This window comes from Colius striatus, chromosome 26, assembly GCF_028858725.1.
Source record: "Colius striatus isolate bColStr4 chromosome 26, bColStr4.1.hap1, whole genome shotgun sequence".
NCBI lineage: Eukaryota > Metazoa > Chordata > Aves > Coliiformes > Coliidae > Colius > Colius striatus.
Window position 1 is genome coordinate 3,464,375 of NC_084784.1, and position 26,244 is coordinate 3,490,618.

The 26,244-nt window shown below is 58.4% G+C and overlaps 1 protein-coding gene across 5 annotated transcripts in view; it reads right to left on the minus strand.

Annotated features, from left to right (window-relative positions):
* The window catches only part of LRP1 (LDL receptor related protein 1), a 90,947-nt gene that overhangs the window by 57,065 nt on the left and 7,638 nt on the right, over positions 1-26,244 (minus strand). For all 5 annotated transcript variants that reach the window (XM_062015386.1, XM_062015384.1, XM_062015385.1 and 2 more), the window contains exons 2-6: positions 16,942-17,064; positions 11,361-11,498; positions 9,801-9,920; positions 9,217-9,345; positions 8,741-9,004 (exon numbers count right to left, since the gene is read on the minus strand). In XM_062015386.1, the coding sequence (XP_061871370.1) occupies positions 8,741-9,004; positions 9,217-9,345; positions 9,801-9,920; positions 11,361-11,498; positions 16,942-17,064 (774 nt within the window). The remainder of the gene's footprint in view (positions 1-8,740; positions 9,005-9,216; positions 9,346-9,800; positions 9,921-11,360; positions 11,499-16,941; positions 17,065-26,244) is intronic.

The following is a 26,244-nucleotide window of genomic DNA, read 5'->3' on the forward strand; positions in this document are numbered from 1 at the left end:
ATCGCAAGCGCTTGCAACACACCCAACTCATTTCCCAAGGTTTATTCTTTTGCTAGTGTTTGGAAACAGGAGCCTGTGGGGGCAGAGAAGAGAGAATGTCAGCTTTACAGGCTCTCCCCTGGAAGAAGCCACCCAACCTCCTCAGGCCAGTGAGCTGTGGTCTCTGCCAGCCAGCCCCGATCAGAGGAGCCAGGAGCACGGTGCACTGAGGTGGGTTTTGACCTTCTTTGTTGGGAGAGAAAGGAGCACCAAAAAGTTCATCAGCAACGTTGCTCAACAAGGGTGGGCTGGCAACTTCAGCAAACTCCAAAAGCCACCCCACACAGATGTTTCCTGGTTTCACATGAGCCCAGTCATCCTGACCGAGCTTTTGCCGAGGTCCCTGCCACAAAACAACGTGTCTGTGTCACCCTGCCCTTGGGTTCTCCCTTTTCCTCCTCATGGCCACTGATGGAAGAAGCTGAAGCAGCCTCTGGGGCCAGCAAGCCCTGAGCACCCACTGCTGGCTGCAGGAGGAGGCTCCTACGTGTCCCTTCCAGCTCAGACTCCTCCAGCACTGGGTTGAGATCTGCTGCAGCACTACCAGGGCACACTCAGGGAGTGCAACTGCCCCAGGAGGAAACAGAAGCATCAAGCCTGCACCCAAACAGTTCTTGGCCATTAGACTCCTACTTCCCAGGCTCTCTCAGCAATCCCTTCCCAGTTCCCATCTCATCCTGTGCTCCATGGTGCTGGGAGCACCTTGTCCTGCTCAAAGAGCATCTGACAAGCAGGTCATCAACTGCAGGGCTGTCCACAGCAATCCCTCGCCAGGAACTCTCCCTCTCCTCAACCCAAGGCCTGGAGCATCTGATGTACCCCAGGAGCACTCAAAAGCCCTGCAAGGGCTGTGGGTTTTTTGGGGAAGGAGCTTTGCTGACCCAGCACATAACTTTCCTCTGCATGAATCAGTTGTTGTGCAGTCTGCAAATCCATCAGCTGCAGCCTGACGGGAGGAAGGAAACGTGCAATCTTCCCTCAGACCGAGACAGGGGTTTCAACACAGCTCCGAAACAGCTGCACTGAAGATGTGAAACGACTCAGCAGCTCGTCCTGACTCTTGCACAGTTAACTGGGGAAGAAGAGACGCTACCTGGAGAGCTGAAGGTGCAAAGAGCTTCGTTGTGCAAAGCACAATGGATGAAACCCCAGCTCTCAGCCCAGAAGGGAGCAGCCCCCGTGGGGTGTGTGGAGCAGGGCAGGACAGGGGCGCTGGGCAGGAGAGCTGCCAGCTCTGCTGGGACCCTTCCTTGCAAGACTCCCCCCTTTGAAGGAACTGAAAACATCACCATTTCCCACAGCAGCAGCCAAAGGTCCCTGCCCCCCGTCCCGCTGAGGTGCGTTTTCACCCTGGCCTGAGCACGTGGGGTGGGGAAGAGCTGGGCTGAGCTCTGCAGCTCACATTCACACCTCACTTGGAGAGCAACAACATTGGTGTCCGAGTGCATCTGCTCAGAACAGCCCCACGTGGTTTTGCTTCAGCTCAGACCTAACAGGAGCCCCAACAGCAAGCGAGTGCCCAAAGCACTTGGGGCTGCAGGGAAACGCACCCGGACGGAGCACAGGGCACCAAACCCCCCCGTCTGTGCACCCAGGGAGCAGAAACCTCCCAGGCAGCAGCTTCTTGCAATGGCCAGAGGAGGCACAGCCCAGGGGGTGAGGAGGGGGCCGTGCCCCCAGCTCAGGGGCCGGTTGGCAGCGGCAGAGCCGGCGACACGCGGAAGGAGCTTTGGGAAAAGCCAGCGAACGCTTCGGCTCCAAAAGCGCCTCCAGAAGAGCAGCAGAGGCTCGTCAGGAATGTGCTCCCCAGGGCTGCTCCAAGGCAGCAGTTTCCCACTTTCCTTTTCACAGGGAAGGATCCGTTTGCTCCATTTACATAATACCATAATCTGGAGGAATTTCTATCTCTTCCCTTCCACCAGACATCCTCCCCCCCACTGGAGAACAAGGACTGTCTCTGTAACAGCAACGTGCTCCATGGATAAACACTGCTCCTGGGGACAATTTTCCTTAATTAGAAGTGTGTTAACAGGACAGGCAGGAAGACAAACTCCAGCCCTGATGGGCACCCCAGGCCCCTCGAGGGTCCAGCACAGCCTCCCAGCCCTCCCCAGGAGCAGACCCCCCCCCCCTCCTTGTGCCAGAAGCCACCATCTGCAGCCTTCTGCCAGCTCTGAGATGGGGAGGAGAGGGCTGTGGATGGGACAGACACCGGCATGCACAGGCACCGCCATCACGTCAGCCCTGTTCCCTCAGAAAACCAGCCTCAAGAGTAAATACATCTCATCCTCCCCCCCTTCTGTTCATCTGCTGAGCTCAGAGCAGGAATAGCTGGGTGGATGCCGGTGGCCCACGTCCAGGACGTCTGACTCGGATCCCTGTGGCCTCTGCACACATTCACACTTGTTCCTGCACAAGACAAACCCTCCCCAGGAGGCAAAACCGTCTCCCCCCTCTCCCCGGGGCTGTGCAGCCCCTCTGCTCCCTGGGCTGCTGTGGGAGGGAAGCCCCAGCACCACCATCCCCAGCCAGGCAGAGGAATGGAAGATGCCACAGCATCACCCTTCACCAGGGAGCCTCAGACTGGCTGGACCCACAGCTCCATGGCCTTGGAGCATGCAGACAGCCCAGCATCACAGCCCTGTCCGAAGGGAAAGGCTCGAGGGCTACTGGCACCTCTCCACACCAGGCACAGCGCTGGGCTGACACAGCCTCCACTCCCCAGGGATGGGCTCAAGCCCCACAGCAACCCTGCATGAGCCTGGATGAGGTCCCAGAGGTGGGGAGGGCAGGAAGAGAGATGGAGCAAGTGCCATCTCAGCTGCATGGAGGGCAGCCAAGGGACTGCTAATTACTCTGCCTTAATGAGGCCATTCCATGGGTAAAAATATTCAGCAGAGGCTGATGGAGGGACAAGGCACTTGGCTTCCTTCTGGGTGAGAGAGACACAGGCTCCACGGGAATCCAGGATGATTTCTGGGGGCAGGGGGAAGAGAAAGGGAAAAGGAGGCCAGTCTGGGCAGAGAGGATCCTGGCACAGGCACAGATGTGTGCTCCTGGCCATCTGAAATCAAACCTGTCCCTGTGTACTAGAGGATCCCAATTATCCAGGACATTAACTTCACCCTTTTGTCTGCAGCAACCTGGGAATGCAGCTGCCTCAGGTGGAGTGCCTCAGGGCTGGCTGGAGGGGAGCAGCTCTCCCTGCCAGAGCCATTGCATGAAGCTTCTCCATCCCAGCAAGAGGGAGACAGGGAAGACCCTTCCCTGCTCCCCCACCCACTGCAGCCTGGGGGTGACCAAGCCTGAGCACCCCAGAGCACGGGGATGCTGCTGCCCTCCGGCTGCCCAACACACCTGGAGGAGAAAGAGACCCAACACAGTTCACTCCAGTGGGTCTCAGTCCTGTTGAGAACCTTCCCCCCCACCCCACATCTGGGGGGACACTGAGGGGTGATGAAAGGCAGAGGAGCCTGGGCAGAGGCACAGGGCAGCCCTGAGAGCCTGCATGGCACATCTGCCTCCAGGCTGAACCAGTTAACAGTCTAATCAAAGTCCCCTCCAGCACAGGGAGCTGCTGTGTGCACTCTGCCCCAGCCCCTGCACGCATCCCTTGCTCTCACACAGCCACAAACAGTTAAAGAAGGAACCAGCAGATGAAGTTACCAACCCTGCCGCTGCCTCGCCAAGTCACTTCACTTCTGGAGCCTCTTTCTTGGCTGGGACGAGGCAGCAAAGGAAGAAAAATAGCTTTCCATGCAAAGCAGAGGGGGGGAAACGTCCTTGGATTCCTCTGCAGAGCAACATCTCCCTGAAATCAGCTTGTCCCGACCCCTGCAGCTCCTCTGCTGCTGGCAGGACGACGGGTCATTAGGAGCAACGGGGCTGAAAGCGAGTCAATGAAAACAACCTCCCAGACGTGCTTGTTTGGATAGATGCTGCCCAGGGAGGGATTTCATCCTGCCCAGAGTGCTCATCATGCACTCGGGATCAAATGTCCTGATACTGCAAACCCCCCTCTCCTGGGGCTTGTTTTATGAAAGCAAAAGAAAACAACAAACCTTAAAGCAAGGAAGAATAAATGAAGGAAGCTGCAGAGCTCTTTCCCAGCAGCCCTGGATGTGTCCCACCGACACTCCTGCCCCACAAAGGCTGCTACAGCAAACCTGTGGCCATCACCCCTGTGCTGGGAGAGGACCAAAGCTGCAGGCACCTGGGTTTCTGGAGCTGTGAGGCAGCTGCACCGGCAGCAGAAATAAAGGCACTGGGTGAGATGACCCCGGCACCAGCACTGAGTGTGCAAAGCAGCCCCGAGAAAGGGGGCAAAGGGAGAGAGGAGAGAAGGGGGAACGGTGGGACACCCCTGAGGAGCCCAGGTTTAGGTCTCCTGACACACTTTCTGTAGTATCTTTCCACTCCTGCCTCTTCCTGAGGCCGTGTTGCTGCCTCACACCGCGCTGCAGCCGGGGCTCTGAGGCAGCAGCACGGGCTCAGGTTGCTGCAAACCATGTCCTGGTCAGGAGTGTCCCTCACAGCACTGCTCACCCTCCTGCTCTTCCCCCCACAGCCCCCTGGGTGTGCTCTGGGGAGGTGGCATCACCTTTCTGTGTCACCCCATGGGCAACGACGGCACCAACTTAAGGTCGCACAAATCCGGCCACAGACCAAAGAGCTTCTTCCCTCACCCCTCTCTGTGCCAGCCCCCAGGCCTGAAGCTGAGCTTTAAGGAGCTGCAGCTGGACCATGCACTCCCCAACAACGATCCCTGGGATGACAAGGGCACAGGCTGGGTCAAGCTGGGGGAGCAGAGGTCTGCAGGCCATGGGATGCAGCAAAGCATCACCTCAGCAGAAATGGCAGCAGCAGGGTTAGAATCAAAGCAGCCACCACCTCAGACAGAACCCACCGAGTCCCAGGCACCGAGACCACGGACCTGGGGGCATCCCAGCCCTGGGCATGTCATGCACTGTACCCCCAGCCCTGCCCCAGAAGCTCGGGCAGTGCCCAGCAGCACCAGCCCCCAGCCCTGGCCACAGCAGCTCAGTGGCACAAGGGCCCAGAAGCAGATACTGGTGGGGGGTGGGTTTGGTTTTTGGTCTGTTGCTTTGCTTTGAAATTCTTTGGAAGCCCAACTTCAAACAAACAAGGGCTTTGTCTGGGGAAGGCACGTGGAGGCTGGAATCTGGCTGAGCAAAGCCACGGGATCAGAAGGGCCCTGCAGGTCAGGGATCAGCAGCTGGGCAAGGTGGGTGCACAGGGACTGGCAGCACTGAACCACAGAGCTGTCTTGGTTGGAAAAGACCTCTAAGATCACCAAGTCCAGCCACTGACCTGACCTTAGAGGTGCCCAGGGCTTCCCAGCCACCAGGGTTGGCTCTGACTGAAGGCAGAAACAACCCCAACACCAGCTGCACTCATTTGGGTAAGAGAAATAGATGCAAGACTTCACCAGCCTCTGATCTTTAGTGTGTCTCTGGAAAAAAAGAGACCTGGGGGTAGGGAACAGGCCAGCTCAGATCCACTGAGCCCAGACCACGAGCTCGGGAGCCAAGGGACAGGCACCACGAACCAGTGCCTCAGTACTCAGGGCTGAGGGGAGAGAAAGGGTTTAGCAGTGCAAGGAGCAGGGGAAAAGCAAAGCTTCAGGGTACAGTGGGTCTTGCCAAGCCCTGTTAATAGCCTTCATTTAACACATCTCCCCCAGCAGCAGTGACACTAATCTCTCTGCAGGAAGGGAGCAGGGACGGCGAGGCAGGGAAGCAGAGCTCTGACATCTCACCAGCCCAGACCTGCCCCTGGCAGCTGGGGGCTGCTAATTTCCAGCCCTTCAGCATCAGTCCTTCCCCCCCCTCCTTCAGATGCCAACTCCAGCCCCATTAGCAGCAGGCACCAGGGAAGCCTCACTCCTGCTGTGAGCAGATAATGCCATAAAGAAGCAAATAAAGAGGGGAAACCACTAATTGGATTCACGGGTCTCTCCAGTGTCCTGACAGGGAGAAGCAGGCAAGTGGCATTATCTCCACATCACAACCCCCCAGCACCAGACCCAGGGCTGGGAGAAACTCATTGCTCCAACTTGTGCAGTGTTCAGGAACAAACCCTGCCCTGGGAGGACGTTTCCCCTCGTGTCACCCACCCAGAGCGATGCCACAGGGGCAGGAACACAGCACAGAGCCTGCCAGGAGCAGCCAGCAAGGCTGTGTGAGGAGCATTCCCTCGGGAAACAGGACTTGTTCCTGTGCCCCCTGGTTGAGGGGAACCTGCTCTAGCAGGGGTTGGGCTGGAGCAGCTCTGCAGGGCCCTTCCAGCCCCCAGCATTTGGGGGTTCTATGAAGGAGAGACCCCTTTCCAGCTCCTCCACAAACACCCACCAGCCAACAGCAGCTGGGGCCATGTGTGGGAGCTGCTGGTGCTTCCTTCTCTGCTCCCCTCATCCCAAGGCAGGGCCTTTTCCACCCAGGTCAGCTCAACTCTCCTCTTCCCAGCCTGAGCTACAGCAAAGCATCAGGAGGCCAAGTGAAGCAAAGCACCTCTTCTTGTCTGGACTTGAACACGTTCTTATGACGAGCTCCCTTCCTCTCCTGACCATAATTAAAAGGTCATGTCTCAGATAAACTTCCTGGAGCTGGAGCAGCCCAAAAAAACCACACCAAGAAACATCCCAAAAGCAGCAGGGCTGTGGCTGGGGCTGCAGGTCCTGATCCTGCACCGACACCTCAGCACTGTGCTCGGGGTGGCTGCTCCTCCTGCAGCCCCCCCGACTCAAGAGCCAGGTCACTGGTCCCTGCTGCTGCAGGAGCCTCAGCCCCACGCTGAAAGCAGCTCAGGACCCTCCCAGCACCGGGGACTTGGCTGCAGAACAGCACCCTGAAAGCTCCCACTTGACTCCCAGAGGTTCCACTTCCCCTGGGCCAAGCCACAGCTCAGGGCTCACGAGCCACCCATGAACCACAGCCACTGCTGCAGGAAATCACAGCACTGAAACTCAGCTTGATGGGAAGGAGGGTGCAGCCAGAGCTTCACACAACCCTGCTCTCTGCCCCTCTGCTACACGGAGAGGAGACCAAACTCAGCCTGAGGAAGCCTGAAGAGAGGAGGTAGAATGAGAATCACAGAACCATTGAATGGTGGGGTGGGAAGAGACCTCTAGAGCTGCTCCAGCCCCAGCCCCTGCTCCAGCAGCTTCCCCTGGCTCAGGGGGCACAGGAACGTGTCCAGGGGGGGTTGGGAACCTCCTGAGGAGCCTCCACATCGTCCCTGGGCAGCCTGGGCCAGGGCTCCCTCAGCTCAGCACCAAAGGACTTGCTCCTCCTGGGCCAGGGGCACTTGCTGTGTCCCAGCCTGTGCCCATCACCCCTTGTCCTGCCACTGGCCACCCCAGCACAAAGCCTGGCCCCATCCATCCTCCTTTAGGGACTGAGCAGCACTGATGAGATCCCCCTGAGCTCAGGCTTCTGTTCCCCAGGCTGAACAGCCCCAGGTCCTGCAGCCTTTCCTCCCCACACACACATCCCATCCCCTCAGCATGTCAGTGGCCCTGCCCTGGGCTCTCCAGCAGTTCCTTGTCCCTCTGGAGCTGAGGAGCAGAAACCTCCTAAAGCCATGGTGGGGGGAGCAGGGGGCAGAGCCCCGTCCTGCTGTAACTTCAGGCCTTTGCCTGCGAGAGCAAAGGGTGAGGCCTCTCCCTAAAAATACACACAGCCCTAAAAATACACAGTGCAAAGCTTAAATTAAGTGTGCAGCCCAACACCCCGGGCAGGCTGCCGAGCCCTGGCCCCACAGCACCCTGAGCTGCAGCCAGGCCGTGGCCCTGGGCTCCCACATCCACCTCCTGCAGCCTGGCCTCGGTTGTTCACAACATCACACCTCTGTGGGGGACACAGCCCCCTCCCCAGCTGCAGCCCCCACCTCGGGAAGCACAGGACAGCAGGGGGATGGCAGCAGGGGACTGAGGGCTGCAAAACCTGAGAGGTGCCCTGCAGACCCCAGATACACCCTGATCCCACCCTGATGGGTTTCAAAGGATAGAAGCAGCGACAGCCCAGCAGCAGGAGAGGTTTCACACATCCCACCCACCCAGCTCTCCTCCTGGGGGTCCCCCCACTGCTCTGTGAGAGCTCACAGGAGATGCTCAGAAGCCCACGAGGCCCCAGAGGCCTGGCAAAGAGCACTGAAATCCCAGCAGGTAACTGTGCCCGTTCTCACTGCTGAACTGGGACTAACAAGCCCCAACAGAGCCACAACCACCCTGATTGTAACCAGAGAGGCCCAAATGGAGCGAAACCACCAGCTGCCACCCACCCCAGTGACCAGCCAGAGGGGTTTGGGGTTAGGGTTTTGTTCTCAGCTCAGGGTGGGGACCAAAGCCTGGCTTGGCCAGAGGGACAGAGGGAGCAAATGGAAAGGGGAAGCGACAAGTGTCAAGGAGTGCCATCCTCAGATCTGCTCTGTGCCATCTCTGCCCTGCTCTGTGCCATCCTCAGACCTGCTCTGTGCCATCTCTGTCCTGCTGCCACCTTTTCCCTCACCTACTCACACAAAGGAACCACAAAACTTGCTGGAAACAACGAGAGGGAAGGAAAAGGAAAAGCCAAAGCCTCTGTGGAAAGCCAGAGCACAGCCCTGCTTCACTCCCCACTGGCTGCTGGAAGGAGATGGGGAAGGGGGGAGCAAGGGCTGGGAGCAGAGTGCCAGCACTCACGGTGTAGGCTGAGGGAGATGTTGATGGAGCGCTCCTCCACGAAGCCCTTCAGGTTGGGGATCTTGGCACACTTGAGGATGGTCTGGGAGGCACTGTCACCCACGTGAACCCAGCACACCGTGTCTTCCACGTAGTTGAAGTCCATGGCCGTGGTCTGTTTGGCACTGGTGGGGGTGATGTTGGGCACAGGGGCTCCGCTCAGGTAGGTGGCCAAGATGTTCTGGGAGTTGGCGATGAGCAGCACGGGAGGACGATCCACGGGCTCTGGAGGGGAAAGGAGGGGAGGAAAGGGGTCATGGCACAGCACCCAAAGCTCGTGGCTGCAACACCCAGTCAGCCTGCAGCCTGGCTTTGGAAGCACAGAAGGGAAGAGCAGCCTGAAGGGTAGAGCCAGGGGCAAGGGGACACATACAGCAGGAGGCCAGGGTTTGCAGAGCTGCCCAGAAGCAATCTGCTCCTCCTGTCAAGGCCCTCACCATTTTTGGCTTTGCAGGATCTGTTATCAGGCTGCAAGAGGTATCCTTCAACACAGCTGCAGGTGTAGGAGCCCTCTGTGTTGGTGCAGGTCTGGCTGCAGGTCCCGTACACAGTGCACTCATCGAAGTCTGGAAGAGAAGGCAAACACCCCGAGGTTTGGACTAGCAAACAAAGAGCAAGCAAAGGCTCCTCCTCTTCTCCAAGACAGAGCTCTTGGGGATTGTCTTCTCCAAGACAATTCCCAAGCCACAGGGACAGCCACAACATCTGATCACTCCTCGTTGCCCCTCTCCCAGCACCCTCTCTGAGGCACAGACACTGGCAGCATGTGTGAGCTCAGCCACGGCCCCTGACTCTGCCCACAAAGGAAAAGCCTTTTCCTCACTCCCTCCCAACATTCCTCACTCAGGTTCTCAGGAGCTGCACCCACAGCCCCGGGGCAGCAGGGAGGGAGGCAGAGCCTCATCCTGCCAGTGCCCACCCTCCCCTCTGCAGGCTGGGGTCTGCTGAGATGGTGGCACTGGCTTCAGCCCACAGGAGCCACCAGCCCCGTGCCAGGGGTGATGGCTCTGCCCACACCAACCTTTGCAGCTCCTCCTGTCCTCAGCCAGCTGGAAGGAGCTGTTGCAGTAGCAGGCTGGTCCGCTCAGCGTCGGCACGCAGTGGTGCTGGCAGCCCAGGGCCGTGCAGTTGGCTAATTGCTCTGAGGAGACAGGGGGAAATGCAGGAGGGTGTCACCCATGTGCAAGCATGGAAGCTCAGGTGAAGGACAGGATGGATGCCAGGGCCCCAGAGCCGGGTGTAGGGGAGCCTCAGGCACCCCCACGCTGTCCCTGTGCTCCCCAGGGGGAGGGAATGGCCACATGCAGGCAGCTGTGAGCCAGCACTCCTCACACAGGACTTGGCTCTGGGGTATCCCAGGGGATGTGGAACTCTGAGAGACTTTGGAGCTTATCCATCACATCCTCTCCACACCAACTTCCCTCTAACCAGGGCTGCAGGGAGCCCAAAGACCACTCTGAGCCCAGAGTTCACAGCCACCCAAACTCTGCAGAGGCAGCAGCAGGCCAGGGTCAGGCGTGAGGCAGGGACCAGAGATGCAGCCCCCCAGCTCACTGCCTCCTGTGGCTTCGTTTCCTTGAGCAGTTCCACACCCCAGTAAAGCCCCCAGCTGCCCAGTGCTTCCAGGGAGCAGGGGGAGCCCAGGGCTCTGGCCACACTCCAGCACCTCAATGTCGAGAGCAGCTGAGAGGAAATGCCTCCCCAGGGCAGCATCACCAGCTCTCCTTGTGCCAGGCAGTGGGCAGGGGGGGAACCTTGGCATCCAACACCAGAGCTAATGAGCTTTACATCCCTGACATGCCCAAACCTGTGAGCAGCAACTGTGCTGACCCAGCCCTCGCCTCGTGTGTGCTGGCCTCGTGCTGCCCTGCTGTGAAACACCAGCTCTCACTTAGCTTATTAACCAAATGTTAATTGCCAGCTCAGGCCCAGCTCCCCTGGGCTCCTGCTCCAATGGGAGAGGAGCTGGGTCCCAGCTCAGGGCTGGGTGGGAAGGAGCCCTTCAGGGCAGGGTGTCCCACACCAGGCTGCAGGCAGAGGAAGGGCTGTGGAGAAAAACCAGCTCCCTGCTCACCCTGAGCCTGCAGAGACCCAGCTCCAGGGGTCAGCCCAGGACACGTGTTTCTGAGCAACTAATCTGCACACACACTGATTTAGGGAGAGTTTTCCAGCCAGATTAGCAACTGGGGCCAGGCCAGGAAGGGGGACAAAGCTCCTGGAAATTAGGTAGAAAAAAAACACTGGTATCTCTTATCTGAACCAGAACCCCAACCCTCCAAGCCTTTAAACCCAGGAGACAATGCAGCTATTTAATGGCCCTGCAGGCTCAGGAATGAGGGGCATTTTACTTGCAAGCAGCTCTGGTTAATCTCTGGATCTGCTGCCCCAGGGAGAAGGGAGCACAGAGCACTGGGCACCAGTGGGAAGCCCCAGCAAGGGGCTCAGACCAGAATCCAGGGACAAACAGGGACCTTGTGCCTCTTTACCCTGGTAAAAGAGGTGAAAAGGCAGCACCTTGTGGGGCAGCCCAGCCCCCCCACCCCACAGCCCCTCTTTGCCCTCCCACCCCCCAGAGCCGTACCCCGACAGTGCGGCCCCTCGTCTGAGCCGTCCAGGCAGTCGTGGAGCCCGTTGCAGAGCTTGCTCATGGGGATGCACAGCTCTGTGCCCAGGCAGTTGTGCTCGTTGGGCTGGCACCGAGACACTTTGCTCTGAGGACCTGCAAGACAGCAAGAAAAAAAGCTGTGACCCAAGGTGACGGTTCTGTGACCCCCTGGCTCGTGGGAGGCACCAGGAGCTGGAGGGGACTCTCAGCCCCACCTTTGGGCGCCCCCAGCAGTGACCATCAGCCCCTGCAGGGCAGCTACAAGCCCCCAAGGCAGACAGAGAGGGGGTTCAGGGAACCTCCTGTTGCTCAGGACAGCCCTGGGAAGCGTTTTGCAGTGGCTGACACACCGAGCTGTGCTTCCCTCTGCCCAGAGCGATGGGAAATCCTCCTCAGTGGGATTCTCCTGCCTCAAGGCAGCTCCCACCTAAAAGTCCCAAATCCTCTCAGCTCCCACAGCAGCTCCAAGGCCACAAAAGGCCATCAGGAAGAGCTCAAAGCAGGCTCTGCCCTTCAGCATCTCTCTGGAGGAAGCTCAAGAGACACTGGATTTCCCCTCCAAGGGGCTTTGCTCTCCAGGGTCTGCAGGGACCTTCTCTTTTCTCCCCTCTCCATAGTGCACAGCCCAAGCAGGAGTGTTTGTACAAAAGGGTAAGAGACCTGGAGCAGCCAGAGAGGATGGAGACCCTCTGCCCAGCTCCACAGACCAACCCATGGGCTGAGGTCCCAGGAGGATGACGACCCCAGACCTCAGCAGCCCCACACTCCCTGTTTGAAGCTCCTGAGGGTCACATCCACTCAGGGCTGCCTGGACACACGGCTCTGGGCACCCCTCAGTGCTGGGAGAGCTGGAGAGCTGTGGGGTCAGGGCAGTGCTGAGCACCCTGAGCACAGCCAGCCCAGCTCCCCACCACCCCACACACGCTCTCAGGTGCCAACCTGCACGGGGGGCCATGGGGAACCATGGCTACACAGCACAAGGAGACTTAATCTCCATCATTAACTAGAGGCTTTATTTTTTAAGCTCCTCTGAAAAGAAGCATGGCACTGAGACAAAGAGCAAAACAAACCCCAGATCAATTCACACCCTCAAACCCCATCCAAACGTCCTGGCCCCAGCACTGCTTCACCCCAGGCTGGGGGTGACGGGCTGAGAGCAGCCCACCAGCATGGCACAAGGACCAGAGAGCTCTGCAGAGCCTTCCTCTCCTCCCCAGGCTGTCCTCTCCTCCCTGGCCACAATGTCTGGCTGAAGGCACTCCCTTAAAGCTGGAGCCACCAACACACCTCCGCTGAGTCGAGGGCAGCACACAGGCAGAGCACCCAAAGCCCATTTCACAGGGAGACAGAGGCTGCTCCTGCCTTGCCCCCACGGCAGCAGGGCAGGCAGCACATCAGCTCCCCAGGGACCAGCCCGTCCTTCACAGCAGCCACAGCACAGGATGAGCACCAGCAAAGGCACCTGCAGCTTGTCACACGCTGAGCCCCGTGCCCAGGCTCAGCCCCGTTTCAGACAGCTACTGAGACCAGCAGTCACCTTCAGCAAAGACTCCACCGGTGGAGCTTGTCCTAAATAAAGCTTCAGCTCTCCTTGGAGAAGAGAGTGACATCACAGCCAGCTCGTGGGGTGCAGCCCAGCACCTGGGACCCCGAGACAAGGGGATGCTGAGGGGATGGAACACGTGTGTGAGGAGGAAAGGGGCTGCTGAGCCTGGAGAAGGCTGAGCTCAGGGGGATGTCACTAAGCACCCAAAGGGTGGGTGTCAGGATGAGGGGACACCTTCCTGTAGTGTCCACTGACAGGACAAGGGGTGATGGACATAGACTGGAACACAAGGAAGTTCCTTTTAAACACGAGGACAAAGGTCTGTGCTGTGAGAGCGAAGCAGCCCTGGCTCAGGGAGGCTGTGGAGTCACCACTGACACCTCTGCAGGCATCAGCTGAGCTGCTGAGGGCCATGGGTTTGGGTTGGTGGTGGGTTTGGCAGTGTGGGGTCAGTGGTTGGACTCTCTGAGCTTAAAGGTCTCTTCCAACCAAAGCATTGCCACGACTGTGTGATCTCTCACCACCCCAGGGCCAGCCCTGTGCCCAGCCCCTGCCTGCAGCACACAGCAGCAACAGCAGACAGAGGCTGAAGCCTGGGGGGGGCTGCTCTCAGATGGAGCCTTAGAATCAGACCATAGTTATGGTTGGAAAAGACCTTTAAGATGATGGATTCCAACCAGTAGTCACTATCTCCAGTTCAGGCTGAGGCTTCCACAGGAGGCAGCTGAGGGGGAACTGCCCTGGGGACACACAGGGCTCGTGCCAGTGGCAGAGGAGGGCGAGGGTGGAGGAGCCCATCTCACTCTGCTGGGCAAGGGCTGAGGGGAGTTTGGAGAAGGACCTGCTGACTCCAACCCTGTGGTCCTCTTCAGCCCTCAGCCCTGCCCAGGCTGACATTTCCCTCCTGGGTTTCTCCTCCACCTTTCCCACACACACCAAAGCCTCTGCAGGACCAAAGTGCACCAGGAAACGCTGGAGCAGCCACGGTGCAGCCTTGGCATGCTGCAGCTCTCGTGGGCACAGACTGGGGATGCCCACAGCAGCAGCAGCCCAGGAAAAACCCCCTGCTAAGAGCACACAGCCACTGGGCTTTGCAGGAAGGTTCCCAACCCTCCAGGGTGCAAACTCCATCCTCTTCCTCCTGCCCAGTTTGTGTTGTGACCAACGCTGCTGACACACAAGAGGTGCCTGAAGCATGGGAATCTAACAGGCTCCAGCTGCCAGATGCACACAGGCTGCATCAAACACGTCCCAGTGTGCTTCCAGTCAGCCAACTGGCTTGGCACTGGGGCAACGGGCTCCTCTGGGATGGGGGATTCGGGGGTCAGGACTCCCAGGCTCGCCACAGCCATCAGGGACGTGTGTTTCTCCTCTTCCCAACCCAGGGCACCCAGAGATGATTCCCAGAACCCTGCCAGGTGCTGCTCCACAGGCCTTGTTTTGCACAGAGGGCTGAGCAGCAGCACTGTCTGGGCTCCAGGTAATTGCAGACTCTGGGTTAATGAAGTCGTACCAATACACGGGCCAAGAGAACGCAGGCGCTGGGATAAAGCTCACAGTTCATCACTCAGAACTGATCTGCCATGGCCATTATTCCCCTGCAAAGAGCCTGGATCAAACTACTTATCACAAACAGGGCAGGCTTAATCTACAAGCCACTTTGTTTGCTTTTGACTGTGTTGGCACGGTAATAAATGAGCCAATATATTACATGTGACAAGGCTGTGGTACACCCCAAGGAGCTGAATTAGACAGGAATGTTTAACCTCTAAAAAACACTTGGCCCAAAAAAAACCCACCCCAGGAGGAGGGAAAGAGAAAAGCAATTCCTCCTCCTGTAAATGCAGCCTGGAGTGGATTTGGCAACAGCTCAAAGAGACAGAGCTAATGGGGCAATGCAATGAGGGGCAGGAGCTGGGAGTGGGATGGTCCCACTCAGCCCTCTGGAAGGAAGGGGAGAGCAGAGGCTTTGCAGCCAGTGGCATGGCTCAAGTCGTGTCCCAACCCCAGCAGGGCCAGGCCAGAGCCAGGGAAGGGCCAAAGACAAGGATCTGAGGTCTGAACCCTTGGGCTGGTGGAACGTTTGAATCCTCACAAGCTTCCAAGCCACCGAAGGCCACAGACCCACTGCCAGGTCCCTGTCCCAGAGCTGCTCTGCAGCAGGTCAGCCCCAGCCTGGCCTGGTGCTGGGCTTGTTCCTCCCCAGCTCAGGACCCACAGATCACGGGCCAGCAGCTCAGCTCCCCTGCTCACCAGCACAGCCCATCCTGGCCGGGGCACTCGGCTGAGCTCCAGGCACGGGGCCAGTCGGGATGCAGCAGCCAGACAGCCACGGCTCAGCCACAGCACTTCTCAGAGCCCCTCATCCCTTCACTTGCAGCAGCATGGAGGCTCTCATCCAAGGGGTTTTTTTTGTCCCTCAACCCAGGAAAGCTCCAAGGGAGTGAAAAACCAACTGAGTGGGCAAGACCCAGGAACGAGGCACTCGCAGACACAGCAGCGAGCTGGGAAAGGGAACTCCTCCTATGCTCAGCTAACAGCAGAGAGCACGGCCAGCAAATACTTAAAAGGATTCCCCAGGGAGGAAAAACCTCACACATAATAGATGGCATTTCAAGAGACTGTGACACGAGTCCATTAGTGCAATGTAAACAACCCCGTGGTGCTGCCAGGGCGTGAAAGGGTGCAGCAGGCAGCGTGCAGGAGCTGAGCCTCCAGCCTGGGCTTCAGAAAGAGATTAAAGAAGAGGGATAAAAGTCATTCTCTCCCTGCCAAAAAGATAAGGAAGGAGGATGAGAGCCTGCTGGAAGCCCCCGGTGCCGAAGTGGCGTGAGAAAAGCTCGCCTGGCAACCCAGGAGATAGAGGGATCTGGGCCCTGAGGGTGCTGACAGGTCGGGCTCCACTCCTGAGGCTGGGCAGGAGCAGGGAGGAAAGAGGAGGAGGGAGCAGAACCAGGCAGGACTGGGCAGGACTGGGCAAGAAGAAGCAGGAGCAGGCAAGAATGAACAGGAACAGGCAGGAGTGAGCAGGCAGCGATGAGAGGGAACAGGCAGAAGCGAGGAGGAGTGGGCAGGAGCAGGCGGGAGCCTCCATTCATAGCCCACGGGAAAGGCACAGGCAAGAGCCTGGCCAGACTGGAACCAGCACCACCTGAGCTCCCAGCAGCTGCCTTCAGAGTGATAAAGGAGGAGGAAGAGGATGAGGGAAAAGCATCCAAGGGGCCTGTCACCCAGCCACACGCCGCTGTGGATGGGGAGGGGGGGTGAGACGAGCCCAGCCCCACGCTGCAAACGGAACAGGTCAGTGGGGACGGGTTTCTTCCAGCTGGGGAAGGGCCTCTGAGTCCTCCCATGGTAATTCTCCAGGGCTCTGCTGACTGACTGGGGTCAGACAGCCCAGCCCAGCCCCCCGGTTCCTCCCACAGAGGGGACGGTTGTATCACCACTTTGCCTTAAGAAATAAATCACCCCGGTGCTGGGGAGGTTGAGGCTGGAGCTGAGGCAGAACTGTTTCCCTGAGAGGGGTGTCAGCCCTGTGCCAGGCTGCCCAGGGAGCTGGGGCAGTGCCCAGCCCTGGAGGGACCCCAAAGCCCTGGGGTGAGGTGCTGGGGGTCAGAGCTGGGCTGGGCAGGGTGAGGGCAGGGGGTTGACTCCAGCTTCAGGGACTTTACCAACCCCAACCTCTGTGACTGTGAAGCTCACGCCCAGGGCTCTGCCTTCCTCATGGGGATCAATTTCCAATGGAAATACAGAGCAAACCAGTGATATCCCAATCCCTGGAGGCTGTTTTGGTCTCGGTGGGTCCCACCCCAGAGCAGCAGCTACGGACACAACAGGACGGACAGATGGACGGATGGATGGTTCAGCACCCACCCTCCCCCCAGCCCCAAGGAGAGAAACTGAGGGAGATCCAGTGGTTACCACTCTGCCAGTGGAGGAAGGACGGTGCAAGGAGAGAATGGAGGTAACAAAAGCAGCAGGAGGTGGGGGAGGAAGGAGGGGCATACATACATATCTCAGGTGCTTCATCCGAGCCATCCGGACAGTCCTTCTCCCCGTCACAGCGCCAGCCCTTAGATATGCACGTGATCTGATCTTTGCATGCAAACTGTTTGGGGCTACAAGTCTTCGGTGCTGGGTGAGAGAAGAAACAATGATCACAAACAACAGTCAGCTTCTTCCCCCAAGTTATTCAAGTGGAAACGAAACCAAAGCGAAAACAACCGAAAACCAGATTAAATTCAAGGGTCAGATTGATTTTGGTTTGATTTCTCCCTTAATGGTTCGAGCAAAAGTTTTGGGGCTGGCATCAGATCCATCAAGCTCTCCCCTAAGGAAAGGAGAAGATTTAAAGTGAAGCGTTAATTACAGCGGGAGGGGAGGGGAAGCGACATCCACGACGAGCCAACAGATTGTAACCATCATTTAGCTGGGATGAATTAGCTCCTGGGAGCCAGGGGCGGTTTGTTTTCGATGCTAGACAGGAAAAAACAGGGAGCAAAAAGAAAAAAACCACCATAAGAAAACCCAAATGAGAGCAAATTAAAAAGGAACATTTTTAAATCACAAGGACAGCAGCAGCAGGTTGGGTTTGTCATCCATCCTGTGCTCAGGACACACACACACAGGGAGAGGGAAGGGTGGGGAATGGGGGGGTCACTGCACAGCCCCCCGAGCTGAGGCTGAATCAGGGGTCAGTGCAAGAGGGTCTCTGCACAGCCCCCCAAGCAGAGGTTGCAATGAGGGGGTCTCTGCACAGCCCCCTGAGCAGAGGTTGCAATGAGGGGGTCTCTGCACAGCTCCCCAACCAAAGGTTGCAATGAGGGGGTCTCTGCACAGCCCCCCGAGCAGAGGCTGTAACAGGGAGGGTCTCTGCACACCCTCCCTCAAGCAGAGGTTGCATCAGGGGTCATTGCAAGAGGGTCTCTGCACACCCTCCCCCAAGCAGAGGCTGCAGTGGGAAGGTCTCTACACATCTGTAAAGAGCAAAAGTGACCTCACACAACCCCCTAAACGTCCCTCTTGTGTCAGTCCTAGCTTTCTGCTCAGCTCCCTGATCCAAGGAGCCGCTTCACTTTCGGCTCAGCCCATGGTGGGGGGTCTCTGCACCCCCCTGGCTGCAGCTGCACCGGGCAGGAGCCTGTTCCACGCACCCCGTGACCCTGCTCACACTCCAGCTCCTGCCACCAGGCAGGGAAAGTGCCAGGCAAGGAAGGTGCCAGGACTGCTCTCCAGCCCCTGCCACGAGCAGGAAATGCCACAGTGCAGCAGGGATGCTGAGAGGGAGGAGGATGGAGAAGATCCAGTCCCCAGTGCAGATCCCAGATCCTACGGGGTGGGAAGAAACCCTCCCCACCATGCAACGACACTAATTATTCCTCAGCCCTGCAAGAGGGCTTTTGTTTGATGTCATGTGGTTTGATGGAAGAGTCTCACCTCCCACAAACCTCTCTTCCCTTCTGTCTTTAAAGCAGCAGCATGGGTAGAGTTGGGGCTGCTGCTCAGAGGGAAAGGCTGGGCACGCCGCCGGGGAGCTCAGTGCAACCAGGACGGAGACTGGACGTACCAAAACGGATCAAACATCCCCGGTTCTGAGCAGATGCCTCCTCCTCCACCTCCCCCCACACACTCACAAACACCTTCTTGATGTGAGAGATGAGTTGGAAACCAAGCCTGGCCCCTTCCTCCCGTGGGCCGCGGCAGAGGGGGACAGGCTGCAGCAGCTCTCCTCCGACACCAGCTCTGCCGCCCCCTCTTCCCCGAGCAGCTCTTCTCCCGCCTCCATCTCCCAGCCACAAGCCAACCAAAGGCGAGATTCATTAAGAAAACCACAGCAAAGAACCAACACTCCCTTGGATTTCCTGCTCTCCCTCATCCTCCCACATCTCCCACAGCCACAGAGTGACCCAGGGCTGCTGCAACCCTGTAGCCAGTGCCGGGCACAGTGCCCAGCCTCTGCCCCTGCTCAAGCTCAGCTCCCAGCCCCTTTGCCCCTGCCTCCTGCCCCAAAGGGGACTGAGCACACCTACAAGAGGGCAAAGCCCTGGCAAGTGGTTCCCAGCCTGCTGCTCCATCCCAGTCGCCCAAGGCCCTGGGGGATTGTGTCTAAGGAGGAGGAACCAGAGCCAGGGTAGGATCTTGTTTTGTCCTGGAGACATTGGTCCTGGAGCAGAGAGGCACCAGCAGCATGAAAAGATTGGTCCCTCACTGCAAGGTGTCATCCCAAAGTACCTGCATGCATATGCTCCTTGCCCCTCTGGGCATGCTGCTGGCTCCTGTTCAGCCCCTGGCATCAACCCCCCCCAGGCACTTTCAGCCCCTCTGCCCCAGCCTGGAGCTCTGCCTGGGCTTGGGGTGGACTTGCCCTTGGGCAACCTCATCCCATTGCCTTCAACCCATGGCTCCAGCCTTGCCAGGGCCCCCTGAAGACCCTTCCTGCCCTCACACAGATCTACACTCTCACCTAGCTTCATATCATCCATGAACTGAGGGTGCCCTCGATGCCCTCATCCAGACCATTGACCAAGAGGTTAAAGAGCACAGACTGAGCCCTGGGGGACATCTCACAGAGCTGGCTGTGCCTGCACCGGAGCTGAGCAGCAGCAGAACACGCTGGGGCTTCTTCCAAGCACTGAAACCTCCCTCTCACACCCTTTGCCAGGCTGCACATGTGTCTCCTCAAGGAAAACTACCCCCAGGGACACACCACCCTGCTCACACCAGCCCAGCGGTGCTCCAGCTCAGTCCTTCCCCCAGCACAGGGAGGCTCCTGCCACTCCTCACCACCTCAGGGCACGTAAAGCCAGACCCAAACCCAACTGAAACCACCAAGCATCCCCTTGCACCATGCCAAGGACAGGCACGAGGCCTCGCCTCCTCCGGAGCTGAGCTGCCGTGGCCGGTGCAGGGAGGGAAGGGCATCACCTCCCTCTCCAGGCTCCTCGGCAACCCCACGGCGCTTTCTGTTCCTGCACAGCGTGTTCCCAGCCAGTTAAATGGCCCCAGAGTGAGTGTGGAGATGCCTCAGTGCCAGGTGGACAATGAGAGGAGGTGTCTGTTAATGCAGCCTTCACACGGAGCCAACTTCCCTGGCGAGGGCTGCGCGGCCGCAGCAGCGACGGGAGCGGAGAGCTGAGCTCCGGCTGCAGCCCCGAGAATAAAGAGCCCTTCATGCAGCTCACAATGGTGGGCTCAGAGCGGGGCCAGGGCAGCTGGGAGAGCCAGCAGCCCAAAACACAGCCCTCTGTGGCAGCCAGGAGAGATCCCTGCTCACACAACCAGTGGCAAAGCCCCTGAAGCTCCTGGAGTCCCCCCGTGCCCTCATCCTGCCCAGCCCAGCACTGAGTCCTCAGCACCTCACCCCACGGCTTTGGGGTCCCTCCAGGGCTGGGCACTGCCCCAGCTCCCTGGGCAGCCTGGCTCAGGGCTGACACCCCTCTCAGGGGGAAAAACTCTCCCTCAGCTCCAGCCTCAACCTCCCCTGGGGCAACTCCAGCCCCTTTCCTCCTGTCACTCAGGAGCAGAGCCCGACCCCCAGCTCCTGTCCCCCCTCTCACCCTCCTCTTCTCCAGCCTCCACACCCCCATTCCCTCAGCCCCTCCTCATCAGACTCATTCCTGCTTAAAAAGTAACTCAAAGAGGCTGGAGGAGAAAACAAATTGCACTAAAAAATGGCCAGAAAAAGGCTCTTTGGGTGCAAGAGAGGAAACGCTCCTCCAGCGTGCCCAGCTGCGAGCTGATGCCCCAGCAGAGCCCTCCCAGGCGGGCTGGGGACTGGGAGCTCAGCTCCATCCCTGCTCCATCCCACCAGCACCCCGAGGCTCGCAGGGGCGTGCAGTGGGCTGCAGAACAGGGCTGTTACACACACAACCAGACACATTTGGGTTCTGCCTACAGCAAGACGCCGGCGCTGTGAAGGGGCCGTTTCGGGAGGCCGGTGAGGGCTTCACCTGGAGCAGAAGCCACGTTACCTTCACTGCACGGCACAAAAACCTCAGACAGGCTGGAAGGAAGGCACCAGAAATATGAAAGAGCTCCTGGCCTGAGCAAGCCAAGCTCTGCTCCTCAGCCCAGCTGCTCCTCCCCTGCTCAGGAGGAGGCGGCCGGCCGCTGCTTCGCGAAGGAAACCGCGCTGCCCATAAATACGGGCTGGAATGAGCATGATTTGCAAAACAGATGTTTCTGGAGGGGGGGGGGGAAAGAAAGCACGAGAAGGAGAAAAATAAATGCACTCCACATTCCTCCCAGGCCTCCGTCCCCAGCTACCCCCTCCACACTCACACAGCCTGCCAAGGCACACACCTCCTGCAGGCAGAGCCGGGCTCAGCCCGCACCCAAAGCCTCAGCATCATCCCAAGGGCTGGGAGGGACACGGGGAGCTCAGCCAGTGCACAGCAGGACCACCCGGAGCAGGTCACACAGGAACTCATCCGGTTGGGTTTGGGACGGCTCTGGGCAGCCCGTCCCACTGCTCCCTCCGGGCACACGGGCTCAGTCCCGGCAGCCAGCAGCGGGGAGCTGGTGGTGAGCGAGCCCCGAGGATGCTCCCAGCTCCCAACACTGCACATGTGCACAAAGACCTGCCAGGCTGTCCCCGAGGGCAGAAGCCACCAAGCCTCAGAGCAGTGGGTACGAGCCAAGGTGGCACCCGTGAGCGCCGGCCCTGGCGAGCTCAGCACCACGTGCCAGCGCACACCGAGGCGGCTGAACACAGGCCAAGGCGCGGGGGAAGCCGCTGCCACGAGCTGCTCTGCTCCTACTTATCTCATTCTGTCCAATTTTGGCCTCTTTTGGCTAATTGCCTCTCCTGGGGCAGAGCCTGTCCCGGCAGCCAGCTGGAACAGCACGTTTTCAACCTCTCTGTCGACCCAGCTCTCCAGACATCCCTTGACTGGAGCATGCCACAGCTCCAAGGCCACTCTCCCCAGTAACAGCCCAGTCCGTGACCCTGCAGACCTCCCCCCACTGGCACCAAGTCCCATGGCCCCAAGTCCCACTGCTGGAAGATGGGCTGAGTCACCCAGTTAATCACACACACAAACACAGAGTCATCCTTTCACTTTTCTCCCCCACATCATCCAACCTTTGTCTTTACAGTTTCAAGGAGGGGAGGCAAAAAAGAGAAGTGTTTAATCCCTTTTCTGGGCTTTGGGGACTCGTTTCCCAGTTTCTCTGCAGCCACAGGCCAGAAACGGCGGCACACACAACCCTCCCTTGAGCCAGGAGCCCAGGACTTGGTACCAGAAGCTGTGATGCTGATGCTGAAACCCCAAATCCCTCCAGGGGCAGGGCCCAGAGCAGAAGCTTGTGCAGAGTTTGCGAGCTGATGACTAGAGTAAATTTGCCAGCTCCTCTGGCTCCACAAATCCAGACCAGGGGCAACGGCAGCGTTTGAAACAACAACCCCTAAGCTTGGGAGGCGCGAGGGCAGGGGGAAAGGAAAGCTTATTTGTTTGCTTTGCTTTTAAACACAAGACCTCTAAACAGTTCAAATGCATTTTTGCAATTCTTCCCTCTGGTCCCCCTGGAAAAGGGGAAGATTCAAACCAGATCTGCCATGAATGACGTTGCTGTGCCGTGGCCTTTCCCTGCAGAGCAGCCGCAGGTATGTGCCCCGGCCCGGGGGAGGGGCCCATCCAATTGCTCAGTAAATATTGACTTTCAAATGCACTTTTTTTAATTGCCCCACTCTCTCTTTTCCCTTTCAGTCTCCCTGTTGCATCTAAAGCACGAGGCATCAGGCTTGCAAAGGTAACTGGGAGCAGAAGAGGCTGTTTCCTCTTTGCCAGAGACCTTTGTGCCGTTCAGAGGAAACGCTCAGGATGGAAAAGCCCCTGACTGAGGCTGAGGGCTGAGGTTCAGGCTGGAGGGCTCCTGAACCAGCTTCTACAACTCAACTGGCTTATGGAAACACCAAGTTGAAAACGTCACCAAAGACCCAACCCAAGCAGAGCACAGGGAGAACCCCCAGCCCCGGCTTTGGGTGCTGAGTCAGCACATCCCGGTGCTTTTCCTGCTTCATCATCTCTGGCTCCTGCTCATCTGCCCTGATCTGATGGGAGGATGCTCCTGGGAACCAGCTGCAAGCTCCTGTCTGTCTGTCCTGGGTTGGGGCCGTCACCAGGAGTGACAGGGGATGGGCTCCATCCAAAGCCCTGGGAGGAATCATCTACAGCAGCTGGACAGGAGCCAGCAGCGTGCCCAGGGGGGCGAGAAGCAAAGGGCAGCCTGGCTGGGCTCAGCCCTGGGGTGGCAGCAGGAGCAGGGCAGGGATTGTCCCCTGGGCAGGGATGGACAGAGATGCCCTGGCACCTCAGGGTCTGTCCCAGCACAGCTCTGACATCACCAGCCCGAGGTTTCCATCAGCCACAGAACCCGCCCTCGCTGCCCCCCCAGCTCAGACAAAGGAAGAGAGGGGAGGGAAGAGCAAGGCCAGAGGGATGATGGATGGGAGAACACATCCCTAAGGCAAGAGATGGAAGATGGAGGCTGCCCAAGAGCATCCATCCCCAGCAGGGGGGGTTGGGGAGGGGGGGAGAGAGGGAATAAAATAATATCGTGGCTCCCAAGAGCTGGTTCCATCCCTGACAGCACCCAGGAGCAGGAGGGGGAGGGCTGGGGGGGACAATTTAAATGCAAACACGCATCAGGAAATCTGGAGGCGCTGAGAGGAATGTGCTGCTCCCCCCAGCCCCCCCAAAATCCCTCCCAGCCCCTTCCCCTCCCGCTCCCTGGGCTCCTCTGGCAGCTCCTCTGGCAGCTCCTCTGGCAGCTCCTCCGCCCTCACATGAAATGCATTAAAAAAAGGGGGAAAGAAAAGGAAAGAGAGGAGGGGAAAAGGGAAAAGATTTGCATTTTAAACCAAATTCAGAAGCTGGGAGGTTTGTGCTGGAGTGTGATTCCCCCCCCACACACACACCCCCCCACCACCTCCTCATCCCCCTCCTGCCTCCGGCCCCATGGAGAGGTCCACAGAAGAATGAGCTGAAAAATGGCAGGAGATGGAACCAGATGAAACGAATCCACAGCGTTTCCAGAACAGGGAGAGGAGAGGGGGGGAGAAAAAAGAGACAGAGAGAGAAAGAGAGAGCTTGATCATCCCGAGCGTGGTGGGGAGGGGCAGGGGGGAGGCTCCAGCCACGCAGCGCTGGGTGTTTCAAGGAAGAATCCTGCTTTTTTGAGTTCTTTCTCTTTTTTTTGCAGCTTATCTGCAATTTAAATGCGGGGGAAAAAAGCAAAACCAAAAAAGCATTTGCAGCCAAGAGAAAAAAAGGGGGTTTAAGTCCTCTGGGTGCAGTTGGACGAGCTGCAGCCAGCCCTGGCCAGCAGCCAGCCCTGCTGGGGGATGCCCTGTGCCCACCCCCTGCCAGGGCCAGCCCTGTTCCTACCCCAGAGAAGGGATGAGGAGGGGGCAAGAGACCTCCTCCCCAACCCCAGGAGGCTGCTGCAGAGGTCTCCTCACCTTCCCTACTTGCCCCAAAGGTTAACTCCCTGTATTTATTCTAGCAGTAACAAGGGGGGTGTTTATACCCCCAGCGACTGGGAACCCAAACACAGCGTAGTGTTCTGCACCAGAGGCAGTTATTTATGACTTGTGGCTAAAGCTGATAAGGTTTCCTCCAGAGACCCGCCTGCTTTGTGCAATAAAGCAATTTCACCTTCCAGATTAATAGGCATTTCATCTGGACAGCTGAATCAGGGGCAGGAGGCTGCAGGAGCACGGCCCCAGGGGCTTCGCCGGGGCAGGAGGGTGCTGCCTGCTCTTCCTCCTGCCCAGGATGGGCAGCAGCTCGCCAAAGGCTTTCAAAGAGCTGGAGCCAGGCCAAAACCATTGGCCTTAATTCATTAGTCAACTCAATTTCGCTGGCTTTGCAAATAAGGACTTTGTCTGAGATGGGGAAAAGGAGCAGAGCAGCTATTGTGCCCCAGGAGCGGGCAGAAAGGGCCCTTTGAGAGGACACTCTGCTGGAATAAAAGTCACTTTTATCCCAGAATAATTAGCGTGCTCTGAGTACACTAATTATTGCAGCATAAAGGGACTTTTATTCCTGAGCAGTGCAGACGAGCAGAGAAGCTCCTCTGGATGCTGCTCCACCTGCCCGTGTGAACGCAGCCCCCGTGCCAAGGTGGCCTGGACAGCCCTGACCTGTGGGGACCCACCAGCCCCCTGAGGGTCCCAATCCCATGGGGACCCACCAGCTCCATGAGGGTCCCAACCAGGGTGCACACACAGGGGTCCCCTCCAGCCCCCAACCCCTTGCTCGCCCATCCTGACCCCCACAGGGCCAGAGAGCAGCAAGGATGGGGACCCAGAGACCTGGAGACCTGGCTCCACCTCCAGCCACCACATCCCATCTGTGAGGAGCATCTCCCAGCTGTGGGAGGACAGGGAGCCATTGCACCATCCATCACACCTTCCCCACCTGCTGCTATTTCAAGGTCTCCTCAAGGGAAAAAACCCCAACCCATAGTGCCACGTCCACACAAACCAGTGCTACGGTCCTTTCCCCACTCCTGCCAGAGCTCCTGGGCTTTTGGCCATCACCTAGTCCCATCCCAGCCCCCAAAAGCCAAATCTGAGCACCCCACGAGGACACAGCCCCAGCCAGCCTGTGTGTTCCAGGCACAGGGCACACGGCAGCTCCTGGGGTGCAGGACAGCGGCAAGGTCTGGGGTTTGCCTCACAGCACACTCTGGGAAGCCACATCCTACAGTGGCTTTGAGGTGGCTTTGCAGAGCTGCAGCACCTCAGCATCCTGCACAACGCTGAGGCTCGAGAAGGTCACACTGGAGCTTGCCCTTGCTCCATTCCAGCAGCCACTGTGGCATTGGCACTGTGTGGGGGATCAATCCCCTGTGCCCAGGAGCCACAGCCACTACCCAACTCCTGACTTGGAGCAGGAGGGAATCCAACAGAGCAAACCCTGAAGCTGTGTGTGGGGGCTGCAAATCACAGGAGCCCAGTGCACCAGGCCAAGGGACTGGGGCAGCTTTGCACAGCATCACTCACTCAGCTCTGCTTTAAGAGGTAAAGGGAAAAGAAAACCACCCCAACACAACAATCTTTGGCATGGTGAAATGTCCCATCTGTTTATAACTGGTAAAAGATGATTAAAGAGGAATCCAGTATGTTGAAGTCTGCTCTGACACTGTCCCAGACACTACCCTACCCCTTTGGCATCTCCACCAGCCATGGACTGCTGTCCCACGGCAGCCTGGATGCTCCAAGGAGGTTCCTGCAGGTCAAGGCTCCTCGTTTGCCTGGTTTTACCTTCTGCAAGTTGCAGAAATAGAAGCTTAAAAGGTTTTTACACA